The 20,002-nt window shown below is 35.3% G+C and overlaps 1 protein-coding gene and 1 non-coding gene across 4 annotated transcripts in view; one reads left to right on the top strand and one right to left on the bottom strand.

The window, feature by feature from the left end:
• The window catches only part of Chic1 (cysteine rich hydrophobic domain 1), a 68,396-nt gene that overhangs the window by 32,922 nt on the left and 15,472 nt on the right, over window positions 1-20,002 (top strand). The window contains exons 4-6 of one of the 3 annotated variants that reach the window (XR_007345096.1): window positions 1,744-1,800; window positions 2,050-2,109; window positions 4,126-4,291. Coding sequence is in view for 1 of the 3 variants with exons in the window: in XM_015505869.2 (XP_015361355.1) it covers window positions 1,744-1,800; window positions 2,050-2,109; window positions 4,126-4,176 (168 nt within the window). In the remaining 2 variants the exon portion in view is untranslated. Of the gene's footprint in view, window positions 1-1,743; window positions 1,801-2,049; window positions 2,110-4,125; window positions 10,492-20,002 lie in introns of those variants that run through there. The other 2 variants (XM_015505869.2, XR_007345097.1) reach the window with 2 other exon arrangements.
• Trnaa-cgc lies at window positions 14,251-14,323 on the bottom strand. The gene has a single exon. It is a non-coding gene; the product is annotated as a tRNA-Ala (tRNA).

Raw genomic sequence — 20,002 nt, 5'->3', positions numbered from 1 at the left:
TTTTTTTTTTTTTTTTTTGTACTGGGGATTGAACTCAGGCACTCGACCACTGAGCCACATCCCCAGCCCTATTTTGTATTTTTTTTTTTTTTTTTAAAGACAGGGTCTCACTGAGTTGCTTAGCACCTTGCTATTGCTGAGGCTGCCTTTGAAATTGCGATCCTCCTACCTCAACCTCCTGAACCACTGGGATTACAGGCACACCCCGCATAATCTTCCTATTTGAAAACCAATTGACCAGTAACTTTAATTACATCTTCAGCATCCCTTTTGTAATGTAACATAATATTCACAGGTGAAATGCTAGGGGTTCAAGATCATAGAAGCCAGAATTCTGCAAACTTGCTAAACCACATATAGTTCTAGTAGTGTTTTAGTGGTTTCCTTGGGGTTTTCTACATACAGAATCATTTGTGAATGAAGACAGTTTTTCTTTTTCTTTTCCAATCTGGATACCTTTTGTTTGTTATTCTGGCTACAACTTTCAATATGGTATTGAAAAAAAAGTGGTGGGAGAAAACATCCTTGTCTTGTTCCTAGTCTTAGGGGGAAAACATTTAGTTCGTCTCCATAAAGTATGATGGTAGCTGTAGGTTTTCCATAGCTGTTCTTTATGAGGCCAAGGAAGTTCCCCTCTAGTCCTAATTTTTCAGGGGTTTTGTTTGTTTTTGATATTAGGAATTGAACCTAGAGGTGATTAACCACCTAGCCACATCCTCAGCCCTGTTTGTTTGTTTGTTTGTACTTGGGTTTGGACCCATGGACACTTGACCTCGGAGCTATACCCCCCAGACTTTTTTTCATTTTTTATTTTGAGACAAGGTTGCTTAGGACCTCACTAAGTTGCTGAGGCTGACCTCAAATTTGTGATCCTCCTGCTTAAGCCTCCCCAGTTGTTGGGAATACAGGCAAGCATCACTGCATCAGGTTCCAGGGTTTTTATAATTAATGGATGTTGGATTTTGTCTGTGCTTCTTCTAAATCTACTAAGACAATCACATGTTTTTTGTCTTTTGTTCATGTAATATATTATGTTAGTTTATTTTTGTATTCCTTGGATGGATTCCATTTACACATGATTCAATCTAGTATTGTTGAGAATTTTGTGTTTATATTAATGAAGGATACTCCTCTTTTGTTTTCTTTATGCATTTGTGATGTCTTTGTCTAGCTTTGGTATCAGTCCTTAGACGAAGAGTTGGGGGAAGTGTTCCCTCCATTTTTTGGAAAATATGTGAAGGATTGATGTTTTTAAAATGTTTGGTAGATTTATCATTGAAGCCATCTGGTCCTGTTTTTTTTTTTTTTTCTTTGTGGAAAGATTTTTAATTACTAATTCAATTTCTTTATTTTGTATCCTGATTTTGTCTGGATTCTGTCAAGTGTAATGACCCCAAGATATATTCCAGCTGGCATTGTTGCTGATCTAACCAACTGTAAATGAGCCCTCTGAATTTATTATATTTGCAACATCCCTTTCATAATGTAACATAACATTTATTTAAATTTATTTTGTTTAATTATTTTCAAAGTAGGACGTTTTCCATTTGTTTGCCTCTTCTTTTACTTAACTTTAACTTGGTGGTTGCTATCAGTTACATTGCATTGTTTTCTGATTTATAATAGAAAACCAAGAAAGGAGAAATAAATGGGAATTTACAAGTAAACAGGAAACTATAGATACACAGAGTAAACAAAGTTCTGCAGTTCATCTTGTAACAAAGTCTTTATCCTTTTCCTCAGACCAGAAGATCAATTCAGAAGTTATTAGAGTGGGAAAATAACAGATTATATCACAAGGTAAGAAATGCTAAGCAAATGGGTGCCTCATTTATTTATTTTAATTATTAAATTGAAAAAAGTACTAAATGGGGATTTTTCTAGCCATGAAAGGATTAGAGAACTAATACTCAACTATTTAGTAGATCGTTTTATAAGGTATTTTAAGTGCTGTTTCGTATCTTATGTCTATATTATTTGCTGTGACTTAACTCAGATGTATAGGTTGTAATTGTAGTTAAAATTCTTAACAAAACTGTACTTTCTTAGCTTGCTTTGCACTGGAAGTTGACTAAAAGGAAATGCGAAACTAGCAATATGATGGAGTATGTAAGTATGAAGTTGTTTTACTTAAATTTTTTGGATTTCATCCTAAATGTAACATTTTATTGTATTTATCATCTGTCAGCTATTTTTTTTCTCCTCAGATTGCTTACATCCTCTTTAGCTTTGTAGCCAACCTAAAATATCTTGAAAGTTTACGATTATTTAGATGTTAAGTCTCAACTAGTGTGCTCATCTAAAAATATTGTACAATCTTGATCTTCTTTTAACACAGTCACAAACCGCAGCATATGGTGGTAAGAACAGCTTCTACTGGACAAAATATTTCTAAATGTAATCTTATCAAAACTTGCATAAAATAGAAATTAACTTCTGAATTCTGAATTCATATTTTGGCTTTTTTTTTTCTTTTTATTATTATTATCAGTTGTTCAAAATATTACAAAGCTGTTGACATATCATGTTTCATACATTTGATTCAAGCAGATTATGAACTCCCATTTTTACCCCGTGTACATATTGCAGATTCACATCAGTTACACATCCACGTTTTTACATATTGCCATACTAGTGACTGTTGTATTCTGTTGCCTTTCCTATCCTCTACTATCCCCCCTCCCCTCCCCTCCCATCTTCTCTCTCTACCCCATCTACTGTAATTCATTTCTCTCCCTTGTTTTTTTTTTCCCTTTCCCCTCACCTCCTCTTATATGTAATTTTGTATAACAATGAGGGTTTCCTTCCATTTCCATGCAATTTCCCTTCTCTCTCCCTTTCCCTCCCACCTCTCATCCCTGTTTAATGTTAATCTTCTTCTCATGCTCTTCATCCCTGCTCTGTTCTTAGTTGCCCTCCTTATATCAAAGAAGACATTTGGCATTTGTTTTTTAGGGATTGGCTAGCTTCACTTAGCATAATCTGCTCTAGTGCCATCCATTTCCCTGCAAATGCCATGATTTTGTCATTTTTTAGTGCATTTTTTGTGTATAAATGTGGCATTTATACACAATGGAGTATTTGTTTTTTTCTTGACTGACATTTAACTTTTAGTGAAAAAACTATATAGGTTTTAATACAGGTTCAGATTTTGTCATTTTTTAGTGCATTTTTGTGTATAAATGTGTATAAATGTGGCATTTATACACAATGGAGTATTTGTTTTTTTCTTGACTGACATTTAACTTTTAGTGAAAAAACTATATAGGTTTTAATACAGGTTCAGATTTTGTCATTTTTTAGTGCATTTTTGTGTATAAATACAGGTTCAATTTTTTTTTTTTTTTACTGAAAGCTATGCAACCTTGGTCATAACATAAAAATCACATATAGCTAATATGATCAATTCAGCATTATTAACATTAAAAATATTAAATTTATCCTAGCTTCAGGCTTCTGACATGCAATATATATTTAATAATAAACATCAATTTGCATCTCATAAACAAGGATTATTATAGTATCTCTTCACTTTGAATAGTTTTTAGAAAAATGTGAAAATGACCACAAAACTAAAATCTATTATTGATATAACCTTCAAAAATATCTTGTTTTTATTATTATATTTTTGAACCTTCCTGTGAATAAACTATTTTAGTGAATCCATTTGGATGCTCATATTTTTCACATATAACTTGCAAAAGATAGTAATCCTCAACTAATGCTTTGATGGAAAAATACACAAGCATAATAATTTTTTTGTAATCTGTACAACAGTTTTAATTCTTTCTACTTTGATTTTTAAAATACAGGTGAAAGGAGCATATGATAAGTAATAGATTTAGCTTCTCTTCCCCCAAAGGAATATTTATTGTAAATCAGGTAATAACAACTGTTAGCTACAGGAAGTAATTTTGTTTACCTGTTTAATTTTTGAATCCCCAATCTAATCACAACTTATGGTAAGTTATTTACATAACTGTTTTATGTATTTCCCTTACTTTTTATAATATAGGATCAAAAGATAGTCGTGTGACAATGAGTATAAGCTTTTCTGGGTTATATATATGTTATATTAATTTAAAAACTTTTGTCAACATATTCTTGTTTGTTTTTATTTTGCAGGTTATACTAATAGAATTCTTACCAAAATATCCCATATTCCGACCTGACTGAGGAGTTTTATTCAGTCACTTCTGTGTTTCCTGTCATTTCCTACCCTTAGTGCCTTGTAGATGATTATGGAATGAAGATGGTCTCCTTCGCTGTGTTCAAGTTATTCTTTATAATGGTAGAGTATTCTCCTCACTCTTTTATTTTTGTTGGTTTAAGAAGATAATTTGCACATTTTTTTGTTGTTAAATGAGGCTTGTGTTTTGCACTCTCAGTTTTCAAATAAATACACATATACATATGTACACACACACACACACACAGTTGCCACTAAAAGTAAAACATCAGTGCTGGTGTTCAAAAAACAAAAACCTTGTTTTGAGCATGCTGCCTTATAATTTTCATACTCACTGTTTCTAAATATGCATCATTTTTTAGGCTACTTAATGCTCTGTAATCCCTTACTGGACACACTTAAATAAGCTTTTGGTAGCTTTTAGAAATGGTTTTACTCTGCTTTTAAAGAACATGCAATTAATAGCAATGGTTTGTCCTGCACTTTGCTAAAGTATCACTTATGTTAGTGGATAAAATATTTAAACTCCTAAAGACTTGTAAATATTGTCTCTTTGCATAATGTAAAATGTGTTATGCCATGGTTTACAGAATGTAATATTGCTCTTATTGTATTGCCAACAATTCGCATAGATTTTAATATGAATGTCCTTTGCAAGCATCCTTTTGAATGTAGAGATGTTAACATGCTGTTTTATGGCAAAGCCATAATAAACATGTTAAAATTTCAGGTGTAGGGCAGGGTTGCCCAATGTAACAAGTGGATTAAAATTGAAGTCATTATCTCAGATATTGTGCATTGCATCCAAACCCAAGAACCTTATTTTTTTGCCATTTAATTCAGTATTTCCTGTTTTGAACTCCACCCCCACCCCCAAAAAATTTATTTGACATCTGGCAATTTCACAGCCTCACTGTCCTTCATTTCTTTCCCTTTGAATATTGCCTTTCCTTTGAAAATACACACAATTTTGACTTTTAAGAAGTTATCTTGAGATTTTACTTGTCTTGGGAGGTAATCTAGAGTCCCATGAAAGCTACTGCTAACCTTTATCTGGAATTCAGATAGTCTGTTTTGGGAAACAGCTACTTAAGTTACACCAAAATAATATGGAGTGGCTGAATCATGGTTAATAAAATACTTTTAATCCTCTTTTTGAGGATTTTTTTTAAACATTTGGAAATTATTAATGAAGAAAGGTGTTTAGACAAAAGTATTTTAGTTGGTACATTTACCACCCAAGTAGCCAACCATTTGATTGGTATGTGCGCTATTTCTCTTCACAATTAAAATGACAATACCACTCCTCTTCTACTAAGTTTGAATTTTAGTGTAACAAAAGCTTTGTATCACTTCAAGTAAAAGACAGATGTTTGCCTGTGTCTAGGCATTATTTGTAATTCATAGTGCTAAAGATAAATTTAAAGTGTCTGGGATTGAATAATATTCTATTTGTCATCTTATAATCTTGCTGCTTTTAGTAAGCTTTTTTAGGCAAGTATTCATCCCAGTGAAGAGAACAATCATTTCTTCACATAAGGTGAAACCTTTTTAGGCTACTTTTAAAATGCATTCCTAATTTGAAGTTCACAGTCCTTGACCATTAGAAAAAGAAAAAAAGAGACACTATGTGATGGGAGATTATGATTGTTTGCACAAAGACTCTGGAGTTCCATTATCCCCATGCCACCCAGCCACCCCAGTTCTCTTTTAATATATTATGTATGCCTGCAAATATCATGTGTCTGCCTGCTGCAAAATTGAAGGTGTATTTTTATAGAAATGGTGGAAACCTCTGAAAATACATACCCACTGTCTTGTTTTCTAGTTAAGATCAGGGAAAAATTGTATCTGTGGTTTATGTTCCAGCTAATGTCATTAAAATTATGCTTCAGACTGTGACATTTTAATACCAAAACTGATTGCCAGCATAATATAGAATTTCTAATTATCACTGATAGAATAATTGTTTTTAAATGTCAACCCTTATAATCTTATTTTTCCTGTAACCTTAGAATTTGAACATACGGTTATCATAGTAACTTTTTCTGCCATGTATAAATCATACTTGGTTTTGTTTAAAGAACAGGAAGTGGTGAATTGTTTCCATGAAACAGATATTAACAATAGTGTGTCTGGAGGTAACAGAACATAGAATTCAAGACACAATTGTATTTGTCATAAAAACAATTTGACAGAATGTGTAATTTTAATTTTAACCAATCACTCTTAATTTTTTTTTTTTTTTTTTTTTAGTTTTCATTATTCTGGTTAATCAATCTTAGTTTCTTAAACTACCCAGAAAACACCCAATTTTATTTTCTTTTTTCTATCACTTTCTCTCTCCTGTGATGGTTTTTTCAAACTGTTTTCCCTTGTAGGAGGCTGATTAGCAATTGGGTATTTTGGAGTGTTGGGGGGAGTTGTTTTCTTTTTAATGAGATTGGCATCAGTGAATACTGAAATGACAAGAGTACACTGTGGTGATTAATTCCTCCCCCACTGAGGCTTTTATTTTTATCCTCAGGATAGAGCATAGTTGTATTTTTCCATTGGGTTAGTAAAATGTTTTGTGGAAGTTGTTTTTCAATTGAAAAAAGTAATTTTGAATTTCTTTGTTGTATAATATTCCTTTATGAAATCTTCCATGGTGGTTTCCAGAGAAAAATGACATGTATTTGCCAAAGTATATAAATCTCAGTAGGTATTAAAGTTACAAGTTAAAATAGTTCTTTAAAATTCATTTTCCAATGCTTCTTGTTTGGTCAAAGATTCTGTCCTAACAAATTGATTGAATTGATAATTTTAAAGCTCATCCAAAAAGCCAAGAGCATATGTGGTATTGATAAAAATATAGACAAGTATTATTTATAGATGTATTAACTCCATTACAGACATGTCCTCTTCACTTTGTTCCCTTCTTGTCCCCATGTTAATTTAGGAGCGAGTAGTCAAATTTTAAAAGTGGAAAAGTGCCTTGTCTTTTTCTGAAGAAAGATAATGTGTAAGGAAGCAGAGTGAATGAATTAGTAGATCATTAGATTAGAAATTGTTCTTTCGAGTAGGTATAAGACATATTGAGTTTCTTTTATTTATTAAACACTCTGTTTCCTTGTTTTCCTCCAATCATATGATATATTAATGACAAAATATTACAGAAGAGGACTATCAGTCACTTAAAAATTTGTATAATTTTAATGCTAGTAAACATGTAATTTAACATGGTTTTGGAAGGACAGTGGTTTTTGACTGAAACCCTACCAAAGCTCACTTAAGTATTTAATGTCCATACTCTTATGACTTGTAAACACTAATGTCTGAGAAATTAAATCATGTTAATTTTTATCACTCTGCCATTTTAATGAAATTTATTTGTGGTTTTTGATAATTTGAGTAAAGTTCAGTAACATTTGTAAGCTTTGAACAAATAGGGTTTTTCAAATGTATGAGAGCTTTAAAAAAATCATTAGCATTATAATTTTGTTTACAGATAAGCCACCTCTTTAAAAAAATTAAACCTTACTACTTGAACATAAAACCCCAAACAATATTTCATTAGAATTTAATATATTGGTCTAGCAAGATATATAAATTATATTCATTTGACTAATGGGAGAAGATTCACATAGTGGAAATACCTTTTGCTAATTTGATTATAAGTGCTCAAATTCATTAAAATTGGGTCCTCTTATTCCTTTAAAAGTCTGCTTTTAAAGCAAAATCTATTCTGCAAAACAATTTTCAAGTTATTCAAGTTCCCTTAAGTGGTAAACTATTAGAATTTTCAGTAAAAGGAATAGGTTTACTAATACCTGTTCATGTAATATGTGGGCTAAAAAGGGATACATCTATAAAGATATCTATATCTATTTATAAATTTATATATTTATAAATATATAAATATATTTATAAATAGATATAGGTATATATTTATAGATATATCCCTATCTTTCCCTAATTTCCCTTACCTGATTCTGAGCCAGCCTTTTTATTTTGATGATGGCAACCTGAGAATACATTCCATTTTCTGTGGACTTTGTCAAACTCATACTATATGAAGTAATGATCTAATATTGTGGACTCTAGGCAGTTAACTTAAATAGCATGTCAGTGTTTTTGTCTGTAAAATTATGGGGTTGAACCTAGAAATGGACAGAAAATTAGAGATTATCTAACATTCTGAGATTCTAGAATTCCACAGGAAAGTTTTATTCTACAGAATCTCAGAATGATTATTTTCAGACCTACTACCCTTTGTGGAAACTCTCGCAGTGCCTTGCACACAGTAAAAGTTCAGTTTGCTTGCTGACTGGTAGTTGATGTGTGTTAATATCATACAGGCTCAAAGAACCTGATGCCTGCTAGACCTTAGTCCACCTCGATGATAAAAGTGAATGTAGATTCCCTAGTAACTGAGGTCTGAGGTCTCTGAGCTTTGCCTCTGTGAAATCTCACAGTGCAGTTGGTATCCAGGCAAGAATTATAGCTGTGACAACAATGGAGATATGGAAGGATCCACTCTGAAGTTTTAATGTGAAGAGTTTCACATCCTATCCAACATTTGCTTCAGTGTCTTATCAAGTTCCACACTTTCAAAAAGATCTTTTGGAACAAATTGATAAAATTTGGTAGAAAGGGAAATGGTGTGGAATTCAAACCCAAGTCACTTCTAGTTTAATTCTTAGCTCTGCTGCTTAATTCCTCTGTACCTCATGTCCTCATTGCTGAAGTGGGGACAATAATCTGGACCTACCTCACAGGGGAATTGAGGATTTTTTCACATATTTGTGTGATTTGAAGATGATAGAAAGATATACTGGATATCATAATTGTGTAATTTCTAAAGAGATTCCTTGAAATCCATGTCGTTATGTTTTTCTTTCACAGAACGAGTGTTGCAGTTTATCTATATATCAGTAGTAAATTTTGTTATTGATTCCTTGTTTGTTAAACATGAATTATTGTATTATGTTAATACTTGATTTAGGGACGAAAAGCAGGGGATGTAAACCAGTGGTTCCCAACTTGGGGTAGATGAAATTAGCAGTGGGGTTATCCTTAATCCTTTTGCATTATTTCAAAAAAGATACTAGAAACCATACTTTGACCCATAATATTCCTGCTACACAGCCAACTAATACATGGAATTTCCATGCATTTTGCTTATATTCTTTCAATTCTGTCTGTTAACACTGATTAGAAGCTGTGAATGATTATGTGCTTTTGATTAATACAAAAAAATGACAAAAATTTATTATTATATACTTGAAAACATAAAGAAGGAATCATGAAGAGATGTATATGGCAAAAATGCTGGGAGCCACTTTTATAAAGGAACTAAGGTTATTTGACCCTTTCCACAGATTGCTTACCTGGTCCCTAAATAATTAAATGCTAGGGGGGTGGGGGCGTAGAGAGAGAGAGAGAGAGAGTGTGTGTGTGTGTGTGTGTGTGTGTGTGTGTGTGTGTGTGTGTGTGTGATGGCTAGATTGGGCTGTATAACTTCAGGTTGGAATTTGCCTTCAGCTTTTTTTTCTGTTTCAGGATGATGTAATTGAGATAATTCATTGAGGTGTGTACATGTGACTCATACACACATAGGATTGCAAATGTGGAAAGTGTTATACTGTCACATTCTAGCATTGGACTAAATATCAATTTCTGAGTCTTAAAGTAGTTCTGTGTATAAATTCGGTGTGATGAATCAAGGCAATAATTTCTCAAATGTTGCTTTTATTCCTGCTTATTTCATTTAAGCTTTTATCTTGGCTTATTTTCTTAACTTTCTGTTTTTTCTAGTAAGCAAATAGTGTAAAATTGTTTTAATGCTTGGACTTTGGAAAAAGTTATAAATGTTTGAAATTATATAATCTACAAGCTAGTTTGCCATTCTTGGACTATGTACAAAATGAGTCTTGGGGGTGAGAACAGGACATCCAAGTAGCTAGAAAGTGGATATTGATCAAAACATCTGCTTGAAAAGGCTACAATTTCTACTTTTGACAGTGGATTCCTGTTGCGACAGCATTACCAGAAGAGAATAATAGTGGATATGTCTATCCAAACAAAGAACTTTCATGCATCTTGTAGTGTTCCATAGCCTGTGGAATGAATTCATTTTTCTCCCTTGAGTCCAGGAATGATCCCCCTGGAAGAACTCAACCTATATACAGCTGTGCCAAAATGAAGGATACCTGCCTCTCTGAAACTTTCACTGCTGCTTCTGTCGTTGTTCACTTGTCAGATAAAATTTTATTCTCAGGATGCAAAATTAAAATAAAGTGCAAATCTATGTTAGTGAATTGGGTGTTTCGGGGAACATCTTTTTTTCTTCTTCACTTTCTTATTCTTCCTTTTGAAGATCGTATTTCACATTTTACCTCTTGTCACATTGGTGAGTGCTATGTCTGATTCTATAAGTAATTTATGGCATACATCAGGTTTGGGAGCCCTTGTTTTGCCCAGTGTTTGGCATGTGGCCAAGTAGAAAGTTATTCTTGAATGACGTTGCATTCACCCTGCAAGCCTACCTGTGAAGTATAATATTAAAATTAGGAGGGGCTGGGGTTGTGACTCGGTGATACAGCATGCGTGAGTTACTGGGTTCGATCCCTGGCACCACATAAAAATAAAATAAAGGGATTGTGTCCATCTACATCTTAAAAAACGAGTATTTACAATTAGGGGGCTCTGGATATAGCTCATGTGGTAGAGTGTTTGCCTTGCATGCACAAGGCCCTGGGTTCAATCCCCAGCACTATCCCCCCCCCAAAAAAAAGTACAAACTTACCAAGCGTAAGTGTGTAGTGTAAGGAGTGGGGAATGTGAAGTTACTTGACAGAAGTTTTGACTCTCCTCAGCAGATTATGGAAGAAATTTAAGTTGCTTTTTAAACTGATTAAAATGCAATAATATTAGATTTGTTTACTCTAAGCTTAATTCTTATGAATTCATTAAAAACAAACTATAGAATGTTTCCCGGTACCTGTGGTAATTGTATTATTTTTTTATTTGTGGTAATTGTACTATTTCAAAAAGATTTGAAATTTCAAAATATTAAGGCATAGATGACACACTTAAACCTACACAGAAGTTTCATATTTTTTGTTTTGAAAAGACTGAGGATTGAATTATGCTGAGGATTGAACCTAGGGCCTCCTGTGTGAAAGCATGAACTCTACACTGAGCTACACCATGAGCCCCTAAAATTCTCCTTTTAAACTTTTATGGATGAGGGAAATATACATACTTCTTGTTGATGAGGTCTTAAATGTGAAGTAGGATGTGCTATGTGGGAAGTGCTTGTATGTTATATTTTATATTAAGGGTGGAAGCCACATGCCTTTAAATCTGCCAGTAAAGAATACTTAGCTTTATTTAGAGAACAAGGGGAATTTTTATTGAGAGAATAAAAATAGAAAACTTTCTAGATTTCCAAGTGAGTGATGAGATTATAGCTTGCAAAACTAAAGAAGAAAAGTATACAACTATTTGATCAAAAACAGTAGAGGTAATCATGAAGCAAATGGAGTGAATTCTATTGCCCGGAGATTGACATACCAAAGTCTACTCTTAGTAGTGGTTTTAATTTCTGTACATACAATTACCTTTGGTTAACCTCAGTAGAAATATATACATATTTGTCTTGACCCTTTCAACTCTTTCAAGACATAGTGACCATGTACATAAATTTATTGTATACATATTTATTTTATTTGTACTACTGGGGATTGAATCCAGCATGCTAGGCAAGTACTGAGCTTCATCCCCAATCCTTTTTAAAATTTTTATTTTGAGACAGAGTCTTGCTATGTTTTCCAGGTTACTCTAAAAAATCTACAATCCTCTTGCCTCAGCTGCCAGAATATCTTGGATTAATACTTAACTCTTCATAAGATAATTAAATATAGAAAATTCTCTAGGGGATACTAGAATTTTCCAGTTGTAATTACCAAGAAAATTGAGAAGTAATCTTCTTGCAAAAATCAGGACACTTGGTAAACCTGATTTTGTCATACCCAATGTTATGTTATTTTGATATCATATACTACTTATGAATACATACACACACTATAGTAAATAGCAGACATCTTGTTTACTGAAATGAGCTCTATATTCTCGGTTTGGTGTGGGATTTTTTTTAAAAAAAAATACTATTTTAAAAAAAATAGTTTGGACTGGGATTGAATTATTTGGTAGAAGGTAGAAGAAATAAGGAAATACAATCCACCAGTAGACCTCTGAAGTAGCTGAGAGTCCAGTTCTGATTTCTTTAGTCAAAGAAAGTATCCTGGCTGAGGTTGTGGCTCAGCGGTAGAGCACTTGCCTAGCACATGCAAGGCCTGGGTTCGATCCTCAGCACCACATAAAAATAAATAAAGGTATTACGTCCAATCAAAACTAAAAAAATAAATGTTTAACTATTTAAGAAAGTATCCTGAACTGTGTACAGTTCACAAGAATTTTCGCAGATGAAATGTGGGCAGCAATGTAGATTTTTTTTTTAGAGAGAATTTTTTAATATGTATTTTTTAGTTTTCGGTGGACACAACATCTTTATTTTATTTTTATGTGGTGCTGAGGATGGAACCCAGCACCCCGCACATGCCAGGCGAGTGCGTTACCGCTTGAGCCATCTCCCCAGCCCAGCAATGTAGATATTTAGAGTAGAATAAATGATAATCCAAACAGATAGCAGAGGGATATAAAGGGGACTTGTAAATGCTTTTGAAAAATAAATCCCCGATGTTGGTAAAGTTTTAATAGATAAAGGGTAGAGTAGGGGATTATTGGAGATTTTAGTGAGACTTTGCCTCTAAGGTAGATGAATGTGGTCTTGCAGAGAGAACGCTCAACTTGGAATGCAACTGTCTATAGATTCAAATTCTGGCTTCACATCTGACTAGCTTTGATATTTGAGTCTTTGGTGCATTTATGAGATGGGATGAATATAGTAACTCTTGCCTTTCAAGAATATTGTAAGGATGTATGAGATTATGGATATGGAAGGACTTTCAATAGTGTAAAATGAAGGAGAATATTGCTGTTAACCAGGACCTTTCAATACTTAGTAGCCACAGGGCACAGTGGAAAAATGGAGGGATCCCCTCTCAGGAGAGCTAAATTGATGGAACACCTACCGCTATCAGGCTTCCATTTGTTTTCTTGGAATATTCCACATTTGTGTGCAAACCTCAGTGGCATGTACTGCTATAGATTATTAATTAATTTATCTTGCCGCTTGCTTTTCCCCTTCAAACATAGTGTCTATTTTTTTAAAATTTTTTCTGGACAGCATGCTTTTATTTTGTTTATTTTTATGTGGTGCTAATGATGGAACCCAGTGCCTCGCACATGCTAGGCACACACTCTGCCACTGAGCCCTAGCCCCAGTCACAAACATAGCCTCTTAAGGGGGTCTTGCGTCCTTTGAAATCTTTTAATTGGCTTCTAACAAACTGACCTTACGGTTTTCAGCAGCTTATGCCTTGTTTTCCTAATATTCAGGTGGCATTTTTATACCACTTTTGAGAATGTATCCCGAACACATTGAGTCAGGCCTCACTGTGATCAGTGATTCATATCTGTGAGATTACTGGCAAGGGTTAAGAGGACAGTGATCATAGAACAAGGGAAGCATGCAGGATCTAAACTCACTGGTTTGGCCTCGTGAACATGATATTCTAACCAATTCTTTGCATTTAATTTTAAGCTTTTGGGAACCATATTATAGAATGATATAAAATGTTATATATATCAAAAAGATCTTTGAGGTCACCAATTCCAATACAACTTACTGTCTCCAGAGGGGAGGCTAGGATTTGCTTTTTCTTGTTTTGTTTAAATTATTTCTTGTGGTTTTTTTAATATTTATTTTTTAGTTTTTTTTAGGTGGACACAATATTTTTTATTTTTATGTGGTGCTGAGGATCGAACCCAGCGCCCCAGCCCTGGGATTTGCTTTTTTTTTTTTTTTTAAGAGATGGAATTTTTTTAAAAAAATATTTACTTTTTAGTTGTAGTTGGACAGAATACCTTTATTTATTTATTTATTTACGTTTATGTGGTGCTGGGGATCGAACCCAGGGCCTCTCACGTGCGAGGCGAGCGCTCTACCACTGAGCCACAATCCCAGCCCCGAGAGGGAATTTTTTTAATATTTATTTTCCTCAGTTTTCTGTGGACACAACATGTTTTTATTTTTATGTTGTGCTGAGGATCGAACCCAGCGCCCTGCGCATGCCAGGCGAGTGCGTTATCCCTTGAGTCACATCCCCAGCCCTGGGATTTGCTTTTAATGGCAGAGTTGGAACTGAAGTTAAGGTTGCCTGATTCCCACTCCAGTATTTCTTATTCTGTTTTCTTTGAATTATCTTTGCACTGTTAAGAACAGAACCACCTCCCTTCTCCCTCCAGCCCCATCATCTCATTGTCTGATCTCTAGATCATACAATGCTCCAAGCAGCATAATGCCAACTGTTAAGTAATCTAGAGATGTCAGAGAGCTGTCAAGGAGTGAGCCAAAAGATCTAACTTTTCACAGTATGCCTTTTTCTTTTTCTTTTTCTTTTTTTTGTTCCCTTCTTCGTGGTTCTGTGGATTGAACCAGGGCCTTGTGCATAGCAAGCAAGCACTCTACCAACTGGCTTATATTCCCAGCCCACAGGCTGTCTTTTGTTCTTTCTCTTTTCATTATATTTTCATAGGATCTGTGGCTATAATATTTTCTTCACACGTTTTCTTATATTTTTCATGGTGTTTATTATGTTTGATGACTGGAGAATATTCATTCTAATTAATAGCAGAGTTTACTTGCAGTCCATTGCTTCATCTGAAACGTAAGGTGGGGCAGCAAAGAAATTATATTTAAATAAAATAACCTCAAAGATTTTAGTTTTGTCATTGTATTATAGGACTTAAACAGTTATCCATGGTGAGCTTTTGAACAATTGCATTTTTCACCATAAAAAGATCGATGGAAAAATAAAAAAGATCAATGGTTTTGTACAAATGCCTTTTAATTTATTCATAATTGTTTACTTGGAATATATCCCAGAAATAGGATTGCCAAGTTAAAGGGTAGGTTAACTTTAATGCCTCCTGAGGCATAGTACCAAATTGTGCTCCATAAAAATTTACACTGTCTAATGTTATCACTATCAGAAACTGAAAAACAATCCTTGCTTTTTGACAGCCTCTGCGTTGTTGGGCTCCTTTTTTATTATTAACTTAACAAAACTTAAAATGAATTTAATAAGTAATATAGTTCAAACTTCTAGGAAGGCTGAACATCCTTTCAAGTATGGTTTGCTCCTTTTAGACAGTAAATCATAGTTATGAAGATAATGAACATGGGTGCTAGGTAGATCTGAATTAAGCAATTTAGTAGCTCTTTTTATAAAAAAGAATTTATATTTGTCAATGGAATAAAATTATATATATATATTTATTTTTATTTATATATATTATAGCTGAGGATGAAACCCAAGGCCTCACACATGCCAGGGAAGTGCTCTACCACTGAGGCACAACTCCAGCCCATTTAGTAGCTTTTTGATCTAGAAGAAGTTACTTTACTTTTCTAATCCTCACATTCCTCATTGATATAAACATATTAATAGTATGAAATTATTAGTGTTCTTATGATTTTTCATTGAGACAAAATATGGAAAGGTAGAACAAAAGTTCACTAAATTTTAGATATTTTTACATGATTTTGGGTAATGGCATAATGGAATGGAGAGAACACTGGACTGAGGATTTTTTTCATCTTATTTTTAATTTTTTTTTTATCCTTGTAGATGGACAGCATGACTTTATTTTATTTTATGTGGTGGTAGGGATTGAACCCAGTGCCTCATATGTGCTAGGGAAGCACCCTGACACTGAGCTACAGCCCTACCTCAAGAGTAAGGATTTTTTTAAAGCTAGGATCCTTGTCTTGCCTCTTTCTTAACTGAGATATCTTTTTTGTTTGTTTGTTTGTTTGGTGGTGCTGGGGATTGACCTCAGGGCCTTGTGCATGCCAGGGAGGCACTCTATCAAGTGAGCTATATATCTTCAGCCCTGAACTGGGATATCTTAAGCAATATGAACTTAAGTCCATTTATCCATTAACAAATTAATCCACTTATGAGGTGACAGGCATCATGATTTAATCAGTGCCGAAATGCCTCACCTCTGAACCTTGCTGCGCCAGGGACATTTCTTTTTTTTATATCTTTTTAAAAATTTTTTTTATTTTAAAAAATAAATGCCAGTGGAATGCATTACAATTCTTGGACATTTCTTATCCAAATTTTAACAATGATAAATGTGAACCTTTCATCTGTTATTTATGAAGAATAACTTTACCCTTCTATGGAGTAGATTTTTCTCCCCTTGATCAAACCTACCCAGTGGTATCTCAAGCTACCCAATGTGTAGCTATCAATTCCATGGAAGAAAATTGATTTCTCTAACCAGAACTGCTTGGAGACTCAGTAGTAACCAAGTTAAAATATGGAGTATACCTGTCCTTAGTAGACTGCAATCTGCCAGGTTCTGGAATTTTGATACATCTATGAACTAGTGTAGTCCTTGTAAACAGAAATAACTTCCAGCATATTCACACCTCCTTCCTTAGCTGGGGATTGACTTTCATTCCTTTGGATGGCTATCTCCAATATGTGCATCTTAAGACAAGTAAATAAGGAAGGAAGGTTGATTTGCTGCTCAGAATAACATGGAATCAGATTACAACCCTGAGCTATGTGCATTTTGGTTTATTATTTAGGCCATCAGAAACCTTTTAATTGTGACAGCTATAGCTTCCCAATTCTAGATTCCCTTCACTATGAATAAAACATTCACTAGTCTGACTACCACTGTGTTCATGTTTGGAATGCTCTCCCAACTATAGGCTTGTAAAGTAGACTTATCTGACCATCCATATGATAGAGATCTTTCCTTTTTTGTATTGTCTGTCTCACTCACTGTGACCCTTTATTATCAATTATAAGTAATATGTGCTATTTCTGCAAATATATTTTGTATTATGACCATACCGATTTTTAAAAACTACAGTATAGCTTTTTAAATGTTCATATGTCTCTATAAGAATGTGTATTTGGGTCTGGGGTTGTGGCTCTGTGGTAGAGTGCTCACTGAGCACGCTTGAGGCACTGGTTTGATCGTCAGTACCATGTAAAAATGAAGATAATTGTATCTACCTAAAGGTAAAAAACAAACATTTTTTAAAAATGTATATTTTTCAAACCATATTATCCTATCAGGGAAGAAAAAGTTTTAGGTTTCCTCTATCTCCCTGAAAGGCACCCTAGCACAGCATGTGGTAACACTAGGCATTAATGAAGACAAGTAATGAGAAATTAAGTCAAAAGTTGGCCAATTAAATGTAGGGTTTTCCTGGAAATGAGCAGGAATTCCAGATGTGCAGTGTGCCAAAGGTCCTTGAGTCTAGACATTCTTCTGTATCAATGGCTTATATAGATTTATACTGGTATAACCAAGACTTTACATATCTATATGCTTTTTATACCTTTATTTTAATTATTTTTCTTTATGTGGTGCTGAGGATGCCATCCAGGGCCTCACACCTGCTAGGGAAGCACTGCACCCCTGAGGCACAACCCAGCCCCTCTGTAAGGCTTTTAACACTTTCATAGCTTTTCCATTTCTCTAACTTTCACCCAAAAAAAAAAAAAAAATCTGCTAGATACTAGAGCAGACAAAATTGTCTCCAATTTGAAAACAGGAAAATCAGACTTAAAATGGAGAGTTATTAGTGATTTACCCAAGGTCAAAACACCAGAACCATGATCTCCCTACTAATTTTTACTTCATTAAAAAAATAATACCCACATCTTGGTGTACCTGTTTTGAATTGTCCACTCCCAATCCTTGATATTTTTGCAATTCTAAAGTTCTGATACAAGGCAGAAATGGTCTGGATTACCTCTAGAATGAAAATTAGAGTTTTTGAGGTGGGGGAGGGGGAGTTAGAGGTCATCTAGGTCTACTCTCAAAAGCATGGACAGGTTTAGGTGCTGCTTAGGTTGCCCACGGTATTAAAACAAATTTTTTTAAAGTGGTTCATGTTCAAAGAACTGAATAGAAACGCAGTAGGAAGAAGGTGCTTTGTGGTCATCTGAAGGATTTTAACGAGTTAAAAATGGCAATGGGGGCCGGAAGTCCCTTTCATCAAGAAATCGCAACAATGCAGGCGGAAGGGGAGGGAACAGTTGACCTGTGTTCCTTTTTTTTCTTTTGGGGGGGTCGTTTATTTATTTATCTATTTGTTTATTTAATTCTGGCTTTTTGGTACTGGGGATTGAACCCAGGGGCTCTTGAGTGGCGAACGACATCCCCAGCCATTATTGCATTTTAGAGACAGTGTCTCGCTAACTTGCTGAGACTGGGTTTGAACTCTTGTCTCCTGCACTCAACTGCCCGAGCCACGTGGGCCACCAAGTGTGGCAGAGTCCCGGCTGTTAAATTGGGCTTTGGAGAAGATTAGAGAGACTGCCAGAGCGTTGGAGGCAAAATAATTGGGTCTCAGCAGGAGGGTGGAGGACTGCAAACACCTGTAGGCAACTCAGTGGTTAATGCAGGTAAATTCTGTGCACGTGGTTCCCGTTCACCACCACTGAGAGCACATTCCGTACCTTTTGTAGTCTTCTCCGTGTCCAGGGACCGGATCCTTCTGCGCTCATGAAATACTGCTGAGAAGTCGAGTAATTACTGTCCAGGCAGGAAGGGGTCAAGCTTTGAGGTGAACATTTGACAACATTCAGAGGCAGCTTGCCACCGCTTCCCACAGCCCAAGGAAGGGAAGAGTACTTAATACCCCCACTTCCTCCAAGTGGAGGCTGACATTTTCTTGCTGCTTCACCCAGCAGGAGGGACTACCTGGGCTTTATTATGACACAGGGCTTTTAGGATGCAGCAAAGAAGCGACATTTTTCTCTTCCCGCCTCTGCCCCTGAGCCCCACCCCCTACGCATTCCCTGGTCACAAGCTTCCTATGCTTTTGGTAGAACAAAGGGCAGTGAGGAGAAAAGCGCGCTCCGGCTGAAGTTCACCTTGTGTTCTTTCTGCCAGCCTTGGGCAGTCAATAAACTGCCATTTGACCTCAGTCTTGCGGGTCAAGGTGAGCAAGCACGTTCCCAGCTGGGCTCCTTTTCGCCTCTCCCCACATCTTAGACTCTGGCATCCCTTGCTCAGGGCTTATCTGCTTCAGAGTTCCCGAGTGGTAGAGCAGTTAACCCTTACCTGTCAGTTCCGTCTATCCCGGCCCCAAATTCAGTGGTTTAATTGCGAATCCCTGTCTGGATAGCAAAAGTCAGAGAGACCTGAAGCCGAGTGCAATATAAGGGGCCACGTGGAGCTGGGAGATAAAGAAAACTGGCTTTACAGAGGTAAGGTCTTAATTTGTTCTCACTACCTAATGGAGGAAGGGACCTCCACTGGTCATGAGTTCAAAGAAACTCAGATCTTGTTTCTCAAACTCCAGAGGAGCCAAGGAGAAACCCACCTCCAGTAGCTCTCCAGGTGTGCGAGCATGTGTTTGATTTGGTTTGGTGTGTACCAGGGATTGAACTCAGAGTTGCTTGACCACTGAGCCACATCCCCAGCCATATTTTGTATTTTATTTAGAGAAAGGGTCTCACTGAGTTGCTTAGCGCCTTGCTTTTGCTGAGGCTGGGTTTGAACTCCCCATCCTAACTGCCTCAGCCTCCAGAGCCACTGGGATTACAAGTATGTGCCACTGTGCCCTGCTGCTCTCCAGGCGCTTTTTTTTTTTCTGTGTGT

This window comes from Marmota marmota, unplaced genomic scaffold (assembly GCF_001458135.2).
Source record: "Marmota marmota marmota unplaced genomic scaffold, marMar, whole genome shotgun sequence".
NCBI classification, from domain to species: Eukaryota; Metazoa; Chordata; class Mammalia; order Rodentia; family Sciuridae; genus Marmota; species Marmota marmota.
Note: the sequence above shows the minus strand (reverse complement) of the source record. Positions and strands in the feature narration are given on the sequence as shown.